Consider the following 15080-nt stretch of genomic DNA (forward strand, 5'->3'; position numbering starts at 1 on the left):
CTGCTCTCCCCTCTGACCCTAACCAAAAGACTTTCAACAGGCCTATGCCCAGTTTCATACTGGAGCTGTAAGCAACCACATAGCTCTTTTACATAAAGAGAAACTTATCCTCTTTTCTGAACAGTTTATACCCATCCATGACAGTGATCTAATCATGTGAGCTATCCCACCAAGTCTCTGTTATTCCAATCACGTGATAGTTCCATGACTGTGCAAGGACTTCTAATTCCTTCTGCTTGTTTCCCAGGCTATGTGCATTTGTGTACAGACACCTGAGAGAATGGCAATCTGTTAGTTTTCTCAAGAAGAATGAGAAGGCCTCCCTTGTTGCACTCTTCTACTTGGACTTCCTCCAGGTCACCCACTTCCCCACTTACTTCAGGGCTTCAGTCTTCATTCCCCACCAAACCTAGTTTAAAGCCCTCCTCCCTAGATTAGAAAGCCTGTCTGCGAAGATGCTCTTCCCTCTCTTCGTCAGATGGATCCCATCTCTTCCTAGCAATCCTTTTTCTTAGAACAATATCCTTCTTGTTCAACATGTTTGTGATTCTTCCTAGTTTTGTGTCATCTGTGAATATGATTCTAGCATCCAGGATAGATCTCTTTGGAACTCTACTTGAAACCTTCTGCCATACTGACTTAGATCCATTTTTAATTACCCTTTGCTTGTAGCTAAGAATAATATAATCTTCTAACTGTATATTTTAATCTTACCAACTACTGATACCAGAACCATCACCCTCTAATGCAGTTGCACAAGCCTGCCTCATTTTGTTGTGCCATTCATTTGAAAGTGTTGCCTACAGAAGTAAGGATGCAACTATGGAAAAAATCTCTTTTCTCATGCTGATTAGGATGAATCACATAACATTATACACTCTGCTTTTATCCTGTTACTTTTAAAAAGAGTAGCATTAGAGAAGTGTTGAAAACCAGTGTGGCAGGCAGGATATGCAACTTTGAGATAATATTGCTCAGAAGCATTTGGTACTGAAAAATACAACAATGGAGCAGCAAGCTTATTAAACCATATTTTGGACCACAGAACAGAGGAGAAATATTGCCAGAGTTAGACTGTCCTTGATTGTGGTCTTTCAAAAATTTCTTCCCAATTAAAATTATGACTAATTAAAAAAAGTCCCTGCTATATGGTCTGCGCAGGTGGACCACTGTATCCATATGAAGCTCTACTGACCTCAATTTATCTTTATTTATAATCTCAGATTACAGGATCTAGGCTTTATAAAGCCAACCAACGTTAACAATCTGCACTCTCCTTAAAAGGGTCCACTGCAGTTCAAAGTTGACATATGTAGTGTATGACCAGAAGAGAATAGCTTTCTATTCTATTTTGGGAGTTTCCAAGTACAACCTGTTTGCGATTTCTGGAATTTGAGGAAAGCGAGAGAAAGAGGTGCATGTATCATGCACATATGCAAGAACATTTTTTAAAAACTTTTTTGCTCTTTTGGTCACATTCTCACTCAAAAGCAGCTTGATCAATTTTCAATTGTCTAACTCTAACATTTTCATTTTAATAGTATAATGTTCTCTTATAGTTTCTATCTAAATTCCATCTTAGCCAAGATTTTTTCCCTCTCATTTAATGGATGCTTCAATGCCTCAAAACTTGTCACCTCGGGGATTCTCATAAAGTAAGCACACTGAGTCTGGGAGAATAGGTACAGGGAACCAATAAGTTAGATATCTAAGGCCCTGGAAGGCATTACATTTATGTCATGTGTTAAATATCACTATTAAATGCAGCAAGTGGCACTTTCAGTGCCATAAAATTATAAACAAGCCACAAACATGTTACACACACATGCCACATGTTCAGCTTAAGGTGCCATACAAACCAGCCACAAACACATATAATATATGTGGAATATCTTTGTGTCTCGTTTGTATGGCTCCTTAAAATGAACATGCAGCATATGTCATAGTCCATTACTGTCCAGAAATAACTAGCATCTCTTATTAGAAGGGATGTGCTCCTCCCCATATTGCCCTGGCCTAGTGAAGTGACCAAATTCTAGAGGACAAGCCCAAACTGCATCTTCTTCTAGACTTTAGACTTCAAGACTTCAATAGCTCTCACTATGAAGCAGCATTCCCGCATGTTCCCCCAGAGGACACATGTCAGTTTCCTAAGGGTGATGGGATGCACTAGACAGAATGCTATGTCATTTTATGCATTGAAATGGAGGTATTCCAGTCACAACTGCAACTGCCACTGCCTCTCAGGCTCAATTTGCAATTCTATACCTCATGCAGTGTGGGATGACATGCAAGCACTGACACCTACTAAGCAGTAGGTTCCATGTTTGCCAGACTGATATGTGGCTCCACATGCATGCATACTAGGTGAACATAAGTCACAAATTTCTACCTGTCAAAAATTTGCTTGGCAACTGCAATTAATTAAGTCATATTTATAGGCTAATGCAAAATATACCTTAAAATTGACTGGAGCTTTTTATATGAAACTTTAAGACAGCATATCAGGAAGTTTAGATTTTAGGCTTGTGCTTCATATAGGAATGTGTCATTAAAAATCCTCTATCTGTGATGACTTCAGCATGTGGTTCTGTGCTCTCTTCCTCAATTTGTCACCATATTGAGCACCTCCCTGCTTGTGATTTTAGCTGTTATATCTTGACACCAAATGCTGAACTCCACATGTAGGTGGTGAAAAATATGTGATGTTAAAAACAATAGGTGTAAAAGCGTTGCAATTTTAATAAGTCTGTTCTTCATGAATTTTTAAAACATGGATTAGAGTCCCATTCATTTTATGGCAGACTGATTTTATTGGAGACATTTCAAGCGTATAGAACGCACAGTTAAATAGACCATTTAATCTAAGTGCATTAATAGTATAAATCTGCAATCCCTTACAGTAAAGTATGACCATCAACAAAAGCAGAACCTACTCTCAATGATCAATAAACCTATGGATGTGAGGTTGCACTACTGAGAAACTGGATCAGAAATATCATTGCTATAAAATACCTACAATAATTTGTCTGTACTATCTGTAAAAACAGTGTATGCAAAACAGTCCTTTGCAGCAAATAAGAGGAGAAAATCATACATGTTGCCTTACCCGCTGTGAGGAACTGAGATGGTCTGCATGATTGGGAAAAAGTTCAAGTGTCAAAGATGGCTGCTTTAGTATTCCAGGCATTAGATCCATGTTAGAATCATTCTCTTGGTCAGAGACACTGCTTTCCAAAGAATCAGCTATAAGTGAAATGAAGACAAATGAGGAGTCTTTTTGCCCTGCCTAAAAAGGCCAAGCTATCATTGCACATATGATTTTCAAGTTAAATATACTCATGCTTACTCAAAGCACACAGCTAAAAGTGGGTCTCGGGGGAAAGCATTACAAATGCAACAAAGTGCATGGAGAAAAGTGATAAGCCAGATTTTTAAAAGCTCATTTTAAAAAAACATTTGCCTTTTAGATAGTTCAAGCTTTCCTATCAACCCCAACAGATTCCACAGATGAATCAAAAGAAACAAGGATCACTAAGTAATAGGTTACCAGAGGCCCCTGACAGGCATTAAAATAATGGCATCTGGGATCTGAGAAATGTTATGCTCCACTCCAGAAGTTGTATATACTGCCATTCCAGACATGCATGGCAGGACAGGTGATATTTGGGATGGGACATAGAATTCCCCATGCCCTAACTGCACCATTATGGGGCTGCAGATGGGGGGGGCGGCAGCTCTGTCCCAGGCTCAGGGTTGCCCCATACATGATCATGAAGCTTGGGTGACTGAGCACCAGCCCCAGACAGTCTCAGGTCTGATTCCAGTAAAATGGTTTTGTCAGCAGCAGATACTCAGTCAGCATTCACTTGGTGAAACTTAACTAGAAACAGTAGTGATTTTGTTGCCTTTTGCTCCTTTAGTATGACTAGAGATCCCTTCCAGCTATTGCAGATCCAATCAACCATAATTGTAATATATCTGGGAATTATGTCACTGAAAGAAATACTATTTATTTAGATTTAAATCAAACATAAGAAGCGTTTATATAGATATTTTATATAAATCCAAAAACAAGCTTTTCAGTAAGCCCTAAAAGTCAAGAAATTTGACTATCTAGGATACAAGTGAGAAGCTTCATAAACTAGGGTCCCCCCACAGAGAATGTCCTGCCAGTGAGATTGGATGCCCTAGAAACCAAGAATAATTAAATCTGTTAGGTAGAGGGGTCAAATTTTAATAATGTCCTGTTTGATTTCATGTTTCTTATGCAGTTTGATATTTCACTTTTCAAATATATCATTTCCTTATTTCTGAACTCACTTATAAGGAGTAATCTCGACTGAGATTTCACTGGATACTAGGAGCAGCAGGCAAGCAGCTGGATAGAGGGGGCAGAAATTGTTGGCATGGCATGTGAAAGGATTCAAAAGAAGGATTAAATGAAGCAGCAATTAAAATTTGGAATGGCAGAGAAAATACAAATGCTTTAGTGGGGTGGAAATAATGGACTGGATGAAAGATCTGATGGAGGCAAGATAGAGATGCGCTGTATAGACTAACAATCTAAATCTGAGCTCACATCATCAGCATCAGACTAACATAGCTAACTACCTTTCTCAGGTAGTTGTGGAAGAAAAGCTGCTGAAGCCTGGCCCAAAAAGAGTTGAGAAGAAGTTTTCAAGGATGGAAAGGGAAGAGAAGGGGACATATCCAGCAGTGCATAATCCTTCAATCCAAAAAGCAACTCTGCTGCACTTTAGTGCAAAACACTTGATAAACAATAATTATTTTATCATATTATTATTAAACATATATTTTTCTATGCATGTCTGAGACAAGAGTCAAGGAGGAAAAACAATCTATTGTTAATGGAGCTGTTCTGAACTCACTAGCTCAGCAGAGGGCCATACTTGTGAATTACAGTCACAGTACTCAGGGCGATTCTTGTGTACTCGGAGAAAAGCTTAGCAAACAGTATCACTACTGTGCAAATTTGGGCACCCATTATGGTTTAGACTTTATCACACTAAGGAGAACAGAACCATTTTTTAAATAAATGCAAGCCACCCATTTTGTAACAAGTAGTTTGCAGATGATGACATGATAGTCTGATGACATGATAATCTTTTTCCCATTACATTTTTTAATCAAGAGTCTGTATTTGGGAATCCACTACTGAAGGAGGCCTCTGGGTGTTACTGTAAAATGTTTCAAGTGATCTGTTAACCAATTCTGCATTTAAGTAGTGATTTATAAATATGAAATATGGTTTGAAAAATGCACAGTTTACACGCAGAGTGATCTTACTTAAGGGCTCCATTGGTGATGGGACAACAACAGCTATTTCTGTCAGGGCATCAGCATAATATAACACCTTCTTCTGCCCGTTGAAGATACTTGCCCCAACATCTTCTGAAGAAATAACTTCATCTGAGAATAAAGTATACAAAAGTTAAGTCATATGAAATACCACCTTCCTTAAAGAAAAATGGGGAGGAAAGAGATTACCTCCTGAAATTGCTCCCACAGAACCCCCACTCCTCTAGACAAAAGAAGCCTAGAGACCTCAGCTGTATGTTTCTGCATACAGCAATCTGAAGAACTGAGTGCCAGGTTTAAAGAGGAGCATGCCCCTCTCTCTGTCCTTATTTAATCTATTTGTCAAACGACTCTTAGAACTACTGGCCAAACCCAACTATTTTTAAAATATTCTAATTTTTCCTCAGATGATTTGATAGCTCAGTAAATTTGCCTGCCAGGAAAGCTTGTTTGCCTATTCCTTTTTGCAGATAAGATGATTATCTCCCTTCAGCTGTTTGTGATGTAATTCCTTAAAGATCTCCTGCACATGTACATTCCAGGTGAGAGCCAATATTTTGGTGGGATTAACACCTACTTCTTAAAACCATGGACCCAACTCTAAACATCTAAGTTTACTCTATCCTCCATACCTAAAAATGACTGACCGGTCCACCAGCACATAGAAAAGCTGTTTCTGAGGATTCTCCTTCAAAGTTTTTCATAATTAAAAAGTGGTGCTCCACCTTCCACCAAAAGAAGGCTTAAAGTTTGTTGTCATGAAATTGAAGGCAGGACAAGGTAACACCTTTTAGACTAACTTATTCAGAGAGACATGAGCTTTCATAGGCTACAGCCTACTTCATTAGATGCTATGAATTCATATATTTGTAAATTTTTTTCACTGAAACTCAAGGGCTGCTTTATTGTATTCCTAATTTTTTTAAAGCAAGCTGGACATAGAGGGAGTCCTTACAGTCAGTCAGTCTTGTCTTGTCTGAAAGAGACTGAATTTGAAGAATAAAAATATACTGGCAAAGAAATGTCTCAAAATTTGTTGCAAGTGGCATGGGCAACTGGTGCCACCTTAGTCAGGGGGGCATGTGCCCTCCCACCCCACCCCCCGCGGCTGATCCTGCCAACCGGGGGCGGCGGGGGGCGGGGGGGGGGGGGGGGGAAGGGAGGGGGGAGTTCCCCCACAGGCGATCCTGCAGAGCAAGCACGCGGCCGCAGCCACTCCCAGAAGCACCTGCAGCGATTGGCTGGGACTTGCATGGCACCGGCACTCCTGCCTGCACCCCCTGCCCATTGCTTAAGTGGCGAGCGGCCGGCCAGTGGATGCACATGCACCCCCTACGCATCGCCACTGGCAAGTGGGAAAGTCTTCAATAAGTCTCCTACTTAATTTTCTGTTCTTGCTTGCTAAGAATAAAAGTAATCCTCCTTGGCCATCTTGTAACCACCTTTCACATAGTTCTAAGACAGCAATGTCTCTTCTATATCAAGAATGAAAACTCTCTGTTCTCCTAACTTTTCCCACTCATTTCCCAAACTTTATTTATTTATTTACATCTTTTGTTGCTTTCTTCAGAATAGTTTCTATTTAGAGAGATATAGTGCCAAGATTCCACATAAGGCCTAGCCAGAACACAACAGAATACTTAACTTTCTTACGTACTGCTACTATCATTACAGCCCAGAATAAACACTGGCCTATTTGTAACTACATTTTTGCTGAGGTAATTGGTTCATCATCCTCTCAGCTCTTAATCTGGGTGTCAAACATACAGTCCACAGGCCAGATCCAGACTGCATAATGCATGTATGTATGTAGCCCACACGGCATCCAGATTCTCAGTTTTACATTGAAAAAGTTTCTAATATTCACAGTTGTGAAAAAAATCTTCCAAGAGTGAACCAAGTATAAGTCAATACACTAAAGTCTACCCCAAATCTGCAAAGAGTTTAATAGAAGAACTCTGTAGGAGATGGACTACTATCCCAGTCCATATAGACTTTCCTAGAACATTTAAGCCCTCTAACACTTCAGTGCCAACCTTACCTATTTCATAGTTGATCATTTTAGATTAAGAGTGGGAAAAGGATGTGAATAAAGCTGTCAGGGAGGTGGGAATTGAAAATTGGTATAGGAATGAAAAATAAAGGTGACTTCATAAGGGGAAAAAGACAGAGGAAGAAGATGGAGACTAGAGAGAGGGGTTTTAATCACAACAACCTTTAATGAAATAGGTTTTTTTTTCAGTAAATAGTATCAAATGTGATGATGAACAACCAAAAGAAATATGTACTTTTATATAAAGGCTGTCCCATTGCTCTCTAGCAAACTCCTAGTAACAGTGTGGTCGGAATCCACTGGGAATTGAAGGGAATATGAAGTTCAGAAATCATTTACTGGCCAACAGACCATACATCTTGTCTAGGTATCTCTCATTCTATCCAAATGTGTGTTAAGTATTACATCCAATTCTACTCTCCAGATTGGTAATGAAAATATGCAACATGCATGTCCTGAGACGACCCAACTCAACATTTTCTCCCAGAAGAACAGAAAAAGATTATGTATTTGAGGTTTTCCCATTTCTGACTTACTTTAAACAATTAGCATAATTAAAAAGAAAAAGAAGCCTTGGGTATAATAAAATTTATTTTAAAAGTAAGTAGCAAATGTAAACAGCTTTGTTGGGCTGGAGGGATGGGGTGGGGAAAAGATTTACAGTGCCTAAAGGAATCAATACATCCTGAAGCAAACAATTAAATTGATTCTGCATTCTATAAACAGTCAGAGCATTACAATAATTAAGTACATGCTGTTACCTTGTTCAGCTTCTTCTTCATTGCTGCAACTGTTAATAGACCAACTAGTTGAAATATGTCCAGTCCAACCAGAGTGCTTTCCCACATCAACTGACCAACCAAGAGACAACAAGAACTCTAGGAAGTGTGGTTGAACATTTCTGGAAGACTCTACATTCTTTAGAATCTGAAACATATTCCAATGCCATGGTATGAATAGAAGTTTAGAGAAAATATCACTTACAATTTATTTTACCACAAATTCAGTGCTGATCAAAATGGTAGAACAGCAGCAAGTGGAGCTCTAAGTCTTTCTATTATATCCAAAGTAGTTACCATGGAACTAGCCAAATAGCTACCTAGCCTGCATTACTCACTTGCCGTTAGCATCTGCTAACTTTAAAGAATGCTAGGTTGTTGTTAAAGTTATCAAGTACTGGGAGGAGTGGCACTTCAGGGTGAATACCTTCTAAGGTGCACAGTTCTAAGCTGCCGCCTGAGGGTTGACAAGCAGGGACATAGCTAGAAATGCTATGAGCTAACAAGTCTGGTCTGGACCTTTCCTGCTTATAGGCTCTCTAGTAGCAACACCCCCCACTTCTCTACCCTCCCCCTCTCCACCCCTCCACATAGCACAGCATGCCCCTCCAGCACCCTCCCTCTTCACCTATCTCCAGACTTGCCTTGGCCTGCAGCAGAGCAGCACAGCCAGGGCATGAGAGCAGCAGCAGGAGAGGTGCTATCCCTGACTGCTCAGGGCTGCATGGAGCCCAGGAACAAGCAGGCAGCCCCCTGTTGCTGCTAAGCAGCAGCCAGAGGCATACCATGTAAATGCATACACATCCACACTACCACTCATGTGTTGTGCTGTGTGCATGTGGGCACACTGTGTCTTGTGTTGCACTGCATGTGCTGTGCATTGTGTGTGTTGTTGTGTATTGTGCTGTATGCACATGTGCTGTACATTCACTGTGTTGTGCTGTGCATTGTGTGCGCACACTGTGTGTATTGTGCTACATGTGCTCATGTTGTATGGTGTGTAGGGTAAGGTAGGGTGAAAGTTGTGTGGTGTTGTGTGTGGTGGTGTGTTGTGCTGGGTGTGTATCCCCCACCCCCACTGCTCATCAGCTTCCCCCTCCCTGCCCTGCCTCCCTTTGCAGCCCAGCAGGCTCCATCCCCACTTATCAGAGTCCAGGAAGACAGTTAGTCCACCTGAAAGCAGTGCCTCCTGGGATACTGGAGGACTGTGAATTGGTCATTTGATCTCCCCCAAATGATGAGAAGTTAGGCAAAGTTGAGCTGGTTAGCCTAGCTCAAAGAAAATCCTCACTTCATGTGGCACCACGTTAAGATGCCTAGAGGGCATTTAACACTTGACGAGCATGACTATGATCCTTCAAGTTTTAAAGAAGTCTTTAAGAGCACAGGCTACAGTGCTCAACCAACAGTTACAGCTGTGAAAAGGTTAACATAAGAGTCCACCCCTTCAGTTTGCTAAATGGACAGAAACAGCAGCCATCATGGCATGACATGCAGAGCCACCAGGAGTTCCTTTTCCAGTGAAGAAAACAGCTTTGTCACTTTAAAAATGTACGCCAATTTTGAGGGGCTGATTTTGGAAAGCAATGTGCATGCTGTATATGAGAAAATATGGTAAATTTAAAGTGCTTTAATTGTATATCTCTAAATAATCCCAAATCTAAAATAGCTTTCGTAAATTTCCTAAAAAGGAGGAAAGGATTAATTGTATTCCCTCTTTCAGCCCCAAAAGTTGCAAGTTTCCTGTTTAACAAATGCCAGAAACCTATTCTTGTGCTTTCCTGCACCCCAAAAGTTTTGTTGTCCCTACACATTTGCTAAAACCTACAGCTTCTCCTCTTTGTCTAAGTGTTTAAAATGTGAATGTGTACTGGATAATAAATCTTCAGGTCACTGGGACAGACCAGTAAAAGAGAATTAAGGTTTAAAATAAACAGCATCAGAAATATGATACTGCATAGGAGAACTGGGGGGAGGCAGCGAAGGTGCAGGGGTTATTGGGGTCAGACAGTCCATTCTGAGGTCCCAACTTCATGTGCTTTGCAAGATGCGAGCCCTTGCCTCTAAAACATTGTTCATATCTCATCTACATCAAGTGGTTAAGTGACTTTTCATAACATGTTTCAGTCTCAGTCTTGTAAGTAAGACTTGTTGAAATAAACAAAGCCATTTTTATTGTTGGCCAGGCAGCAGTAGCAGTCCCAGCCCCAGCCCTAGCCCAGTTCATGGAGCACACCGTGGCTCCAGCCCTGTCCCTTGCCAGACAGCAGCAGCAGTGGCAGCAGCTCTGGCCCCTCCTGGACAGCACCAGTGGTAGCAGCTCCAGCCCTGGCCCAGAACAGGTGGTGGCTCTGTCTGTGCCTCTGGTCCTGGTCCTAGGTCAAGACTGGAGCTAGAGCCACATCCACAGCTGCAACCTACCCCAGTGCAGTACTCTAAACCAAGATAAGGCTCTTACCCTGCCCCTCATATTGAATGGGAGAGAAAACCTCATCTTGGATTTAAGTAAATACAGTATTTACATGATATTATAAAAAGAACTACTTACAGTAAAGTTGCACATACTGAGGAGTACCTATAAACAGCCCTTAACTGCTTCCCTCAAGCATACTAGTGCCTGCGACTGACCCTTAACATCTCCACCAACCTGCTCCAGGACAATTAACTCTCCCCAGCAAAGATCCTCACTGACAGACAGAAGCTGGAGAATGCTGAATACTTTGCATACCTCAGCAGCCAACTCTCAAAGAAGGCCGTAACATTGTATGTTCAACGATCATAACATAAGGACTCAAACAAAGCTCCTATTATAAGGCTATGCTAATCCTAACTCTTCTCTATGGATGTGAAGCTTGGGTGACCTACAGTGACGACCTGACAAGCCTGGAATGCCTTTACCAGCACTGCCAGAAGATCCTTAGCCCTATGTGGGAGGTTCATTGTACAAATGCCAGTGTCATCACTGATGATAACATCTCCAGCATAAAAGTGATGGTTATTCAATATCAGCTGTGATGGAGAGGGCATTGTGTGTGCATGCCTGATATACATTTACCAAAACAACTGCTATACTCCTGATGCAGCCAAGGACAAAGAACATGAAGGGGGTAGAAAAAACACTTCAAGGACACCCTCAAGGCAAGCATTAAGTAGTATGGCATTTGACATGACAAATTGGAAAAAAGTAGCCCAGGACAGGGCCACACGGTGATGCCTTGCGAGAGAAGGTGCATCTTACTTTGAGGAAAACTGTTTTGCCCCGGAGGCAGAAAACTGGCAGAAATGAAAGGAAATGAAACAAGACCAAAAAGTGTGCAGTTCAACCCTCCCTTTAACCATCACATATGGTATAAGCCAGAGAGTCTGTAGCTCTAAGATTGGACTTCTTAGACATCAATGGACTCATCTACAGCCCTTTACTTGACCGTGGGAATGATCATCCTCATCCACGAGGGATCACCAACAACAGTAAAGTTGTTCTTGCTACTGTCCTTTGCTACAGTTTGGGGCCTAACCTTGCATGACAGAGTAAGTCTTCTTGGAAACAGAGCATGAAGGAAGTATGGAGGTAGTCTGATGCACCAGGAAGTTCCTGCTGCCACATTTCTTGGACACACAGTTTCAAGGAGGACTTACTCCATCACACAGTTGGCCAAAGCTCTGGAAAAATGTTTTCTAACATTCAGCCTTCCAAAACCAGCTCTGTTCTACCAGTGGTAATTTATCTTCGCATTAATCATGCCTTAGATATTAGATACAAACTGTTCTTTTTAGGTGGCCATCCCTGATACAGCCAGCAGGTTGACCAACTCCCTTGCCATACTGCTTTGTGCCCTCTCTATACAAGCCACTCTGGTCACCTTTTTGCCCTCTAATGCTCTGCAGTCATGATGCCCAGTTCCCCTCCTCTCTGCCACTCCCTTGGGTCTTGGTCATCCCAGGAGTACCCTCTTTCTTTCACTTGCTTGCTATTTGGTCTACTTACGATCTACAACAAGGCTGCCCAACTGGCAGCCCACAAGAAATTAAGTTGAAGCCCACAGAACTTGTCAGTGCAGCTGCCAGAGTTGCTGTGCCAGTGCAACTCAAACCCAGAGGGTAAATGCCACTGCTACTCACCTCCTCCAACCCTTTGCCCACCACTGAATTTGGGGTCTTCTGTCACCACTGACGACTCAAATTAGCAGCAGGGGGAAAAGGGAGAAAGAGGGGGTACAGCAGTGGCATTTATCCTCTGGGTTCTGGAACCATGCCAACACCCCAGCTTCAGCAGCTGCCCCATCCTGCCACCAGAGGAGGGTTGTCTGGACTGTGAGAAGGCCTGCAGTCCAGATCTACTTCACAGGGCCAACTAAGTTTCACAGCTCTGATCTACACAATGCTTGCATGACTTTAAATATTGAATGCCTGCCCACTGCTGGAATTCAACAACTGGAACAACCACAGAAGCCTGACTAGGGAGAGGTGAATGTGTATCAGAAGTCAAAACCACCAGAAAACAGATTTTGCATTCCAGGCAGCTGTAAGAAACCATCAGTACAACACCATGAATTAAAACTGACTCCAGTCCAAATGAACTAATCCACACTGAATAAGGATTAAAATGAATGCACACTAAGGCAGTCGGAATTAAGCAAGTTAAACTGTATTAATTAACATTTATCTACTTTGTTACCTTTAGGACAACTTAGGAACTCAGGTAACCAGATAAGCATTGCAAATATCAATCCCCTCAAGGGAAACTCAATTGGGTTTTTTCCAACACAACAGAGCCTATCAGGCACAAAACTTTACCAAGTCAACTGTGCCAAGACCTCACCTGACTGAGTTGTTAGGTCAACTGCAGAGGGCTTTAGATAACTGCAACAATGTAGCAGGATTTAAACAGGCTTATTATCACCTCCCAATTACTTCCAACTGCACGAAATTGGGTCTGTTAAGGAGCTAACAATGACCATCTATTAACCCTTAATTAGAACTGAAATTTGCTTTGAACTGTGTGATGCAAATCAGTTAACATGGTTCAGAAAATGCTGGGTGTGAAGAAATCCCCCTCTCTCTGCCACTCTCTTGGGTCATCCCAGGAGTACCCCTCTCTCTTTCACTTGCTTGCTATTTGGTTCAACCAGGTCAACCAGGTGACCTAGCCAGATAACTTCCTGCGGATGCGGGGGAACGGGAGGACCACTTCCTCTGGTGGGCATTTTCAAAAGCCACAAGCAACGTGCCTCCAGGCTCCCACCTGGATGAATTCCTCCAAGTAAAAACTTGGAAATTAGCTAGGAGTTAGGATTTATGTCTAGGCAGACACATACTACATCCAAGACTGTGTAAGGCTCTGATTGATTATGTTTGCTCAAAGTGCATTCTGACTTCCTTGATCTACTCCCCCCACCCCCGATCAATAAAGGTATTGGGTTACAGTATGCCTGGCTGTTTCACTGTAGGGGTGAGAGGCAAGCCTGTTGCTCCTGGCCTGGCTGCAGAGCTTGCCTGTGTATGTTCCCTTAGTCATACCTGAGGTTATCTGGGGGTGTTTTGGGCTAAAAGAGGCACCCAGAAATATTACTAATGGGCAAGGCACCCTCCACGGCTTGCAGTGTCTGTGCACCCTGGGTCGCACAGTGCCCTAACAGAGACCAGTACCCAGGTGGTGGCAGCATTACCCCAGGCTTGCAGGTGTTCTCCTGAAGTGGGACAGCCAGCAGTAGGCACCCCGTGGGGGACTCCTGAAGCGAGGATTTTTGGGCCTGGCACAGAGAAGCGGGTGGCTCTGCATACTAGGGCCCCCAACACGAGTGGGAAGGGAAGATCTCCCCTTCCAAAATATCAGTGGTAGAGTACGTGCTAGGCTTTCGCCAAAAGCTGGTGGACAAGATGAAGGTGGTACAAGATTCCCTGGCCCAGGTGAAAGTGTCTGGTATGACAAGGCAGCTTGCTCGCATACCTTTGAGCTAGGGGAGAAGGTTATGGCTTTCCTGCCGTTAAAGTTGGAAAAGCTTCAGGCAGGTTGGGAAGGTCCTCATATCATTCAGGATAAGCTGGATGATGTGACTTATGCTGTTGCCATGAATAAGTTGGGTAAAAAGCCTAAAGTGGTACATATACACATGCTCAAACCTTACTACGACAGGAATGATGTCATACTTTGGATTTCCTCTGCAGAGGACTCACCTGAGGAACAGGAGGAGTTGGCTCTGTGTGCAGACTGGGAGGGAGAGGCAAGGGTAGAGGAGCTTCGCCTGCCTGATCATCTTCCCCCTCAGGACAAAGAGAAGCTGAGTACAGCTGTCTGGGACTTTGAAACAGTGTTCTCCAACAAACCTGGCAGTACACACTATAGACACGGGCAACCATTGCCGTATCCGTTCAATGCCCTACCCAGCCAATGGGAAGGTGCTGGAGGAGATAAAACATGAGCTCACTGACATGCTAGAGCTAGGGGTAATATGGCCTTTGACAAGTCCCTGGGCCAGCCCTGCGGTACTTGTCCAAAAGCAGGATCGGTCTATCAGGTTCTATGTTGGCCCAGAAAGCTGAATGCGATTACCACCCCCAATGCTTACCCTATGTCCAGGATGGACTCCCTGCTCGATACACTGGGCCAACCCAAATTCATCTCTACTTTCAATCTGTCCAAAGGATTCTGACAGATGGCACTGGATCCAGATGCTACAGTCAAGTCTACCTTTACTACACCTTTGGGACTGTACAAGTTCACCATCCTCCCTTTTGGTATGCACACTCTCCTGCCTCCTTTAAAAGACTGATTAATAACTTGTTATGAGGATTCGAGAAGTCTGCTGTGGCCTACATTGATGACATCATCTTCAGCCAGGGTACTACTGAAGGTTTATCTCCTCCTTTGCAACAGCTGCTCCCCTGCATGAACTAACTAGAAAAGCAAACACTAATCCAGTAAGCTG

General features: G+C 42.7%; 1 protein-coding gene across 6 annotated transcripts in view; it reads right to left on the bottom strand.

The window, feature by feature from the left end:
- RALGAPB (Ral GTPase activating protein non-catalytic beta subunit) overlaps nt 1-15080 on the bottom strand; it is a 193922-nt gene that overhangs the window by 27821 nt on the left and 151021 nt on the right. For all 6 annotated transcript variants that reach the window (XM_025193089.1, XM_025193090.1, XM_006036751.3 and 3 more), the window contains 3 exons: nt 8137-8302; nt 5311-5433; nt 3110-3246 (listed from right to left, as the gene is read on the bottom strand). In XM_025193089.1, the coding sequence (XP_025048874.1) occupies nt 3110-3246; nt 5311-5433; nt 8137-8302 (426 nt within the window). The remainder of the gene's footprint in view (nt 1-3109; nt 3247-5310; nt 5434-8136; nt 8303-15080) is intronic.

The sequence above is a fragment of the Alligator sinensis genome, unplaced genomic scaffold (assembly GCF_000455745.1).
Source record: "Alligator sinensis unplaced genomic scaffold, ASM45574v1 scaffold1193_1, whole genome shotgun sequence".
Taxonomy (NCBI): Eukaryota; Metazoa; Chordata; order Crocodylia; family Alligatoridae; genus Alligator; species Alligator sinensis.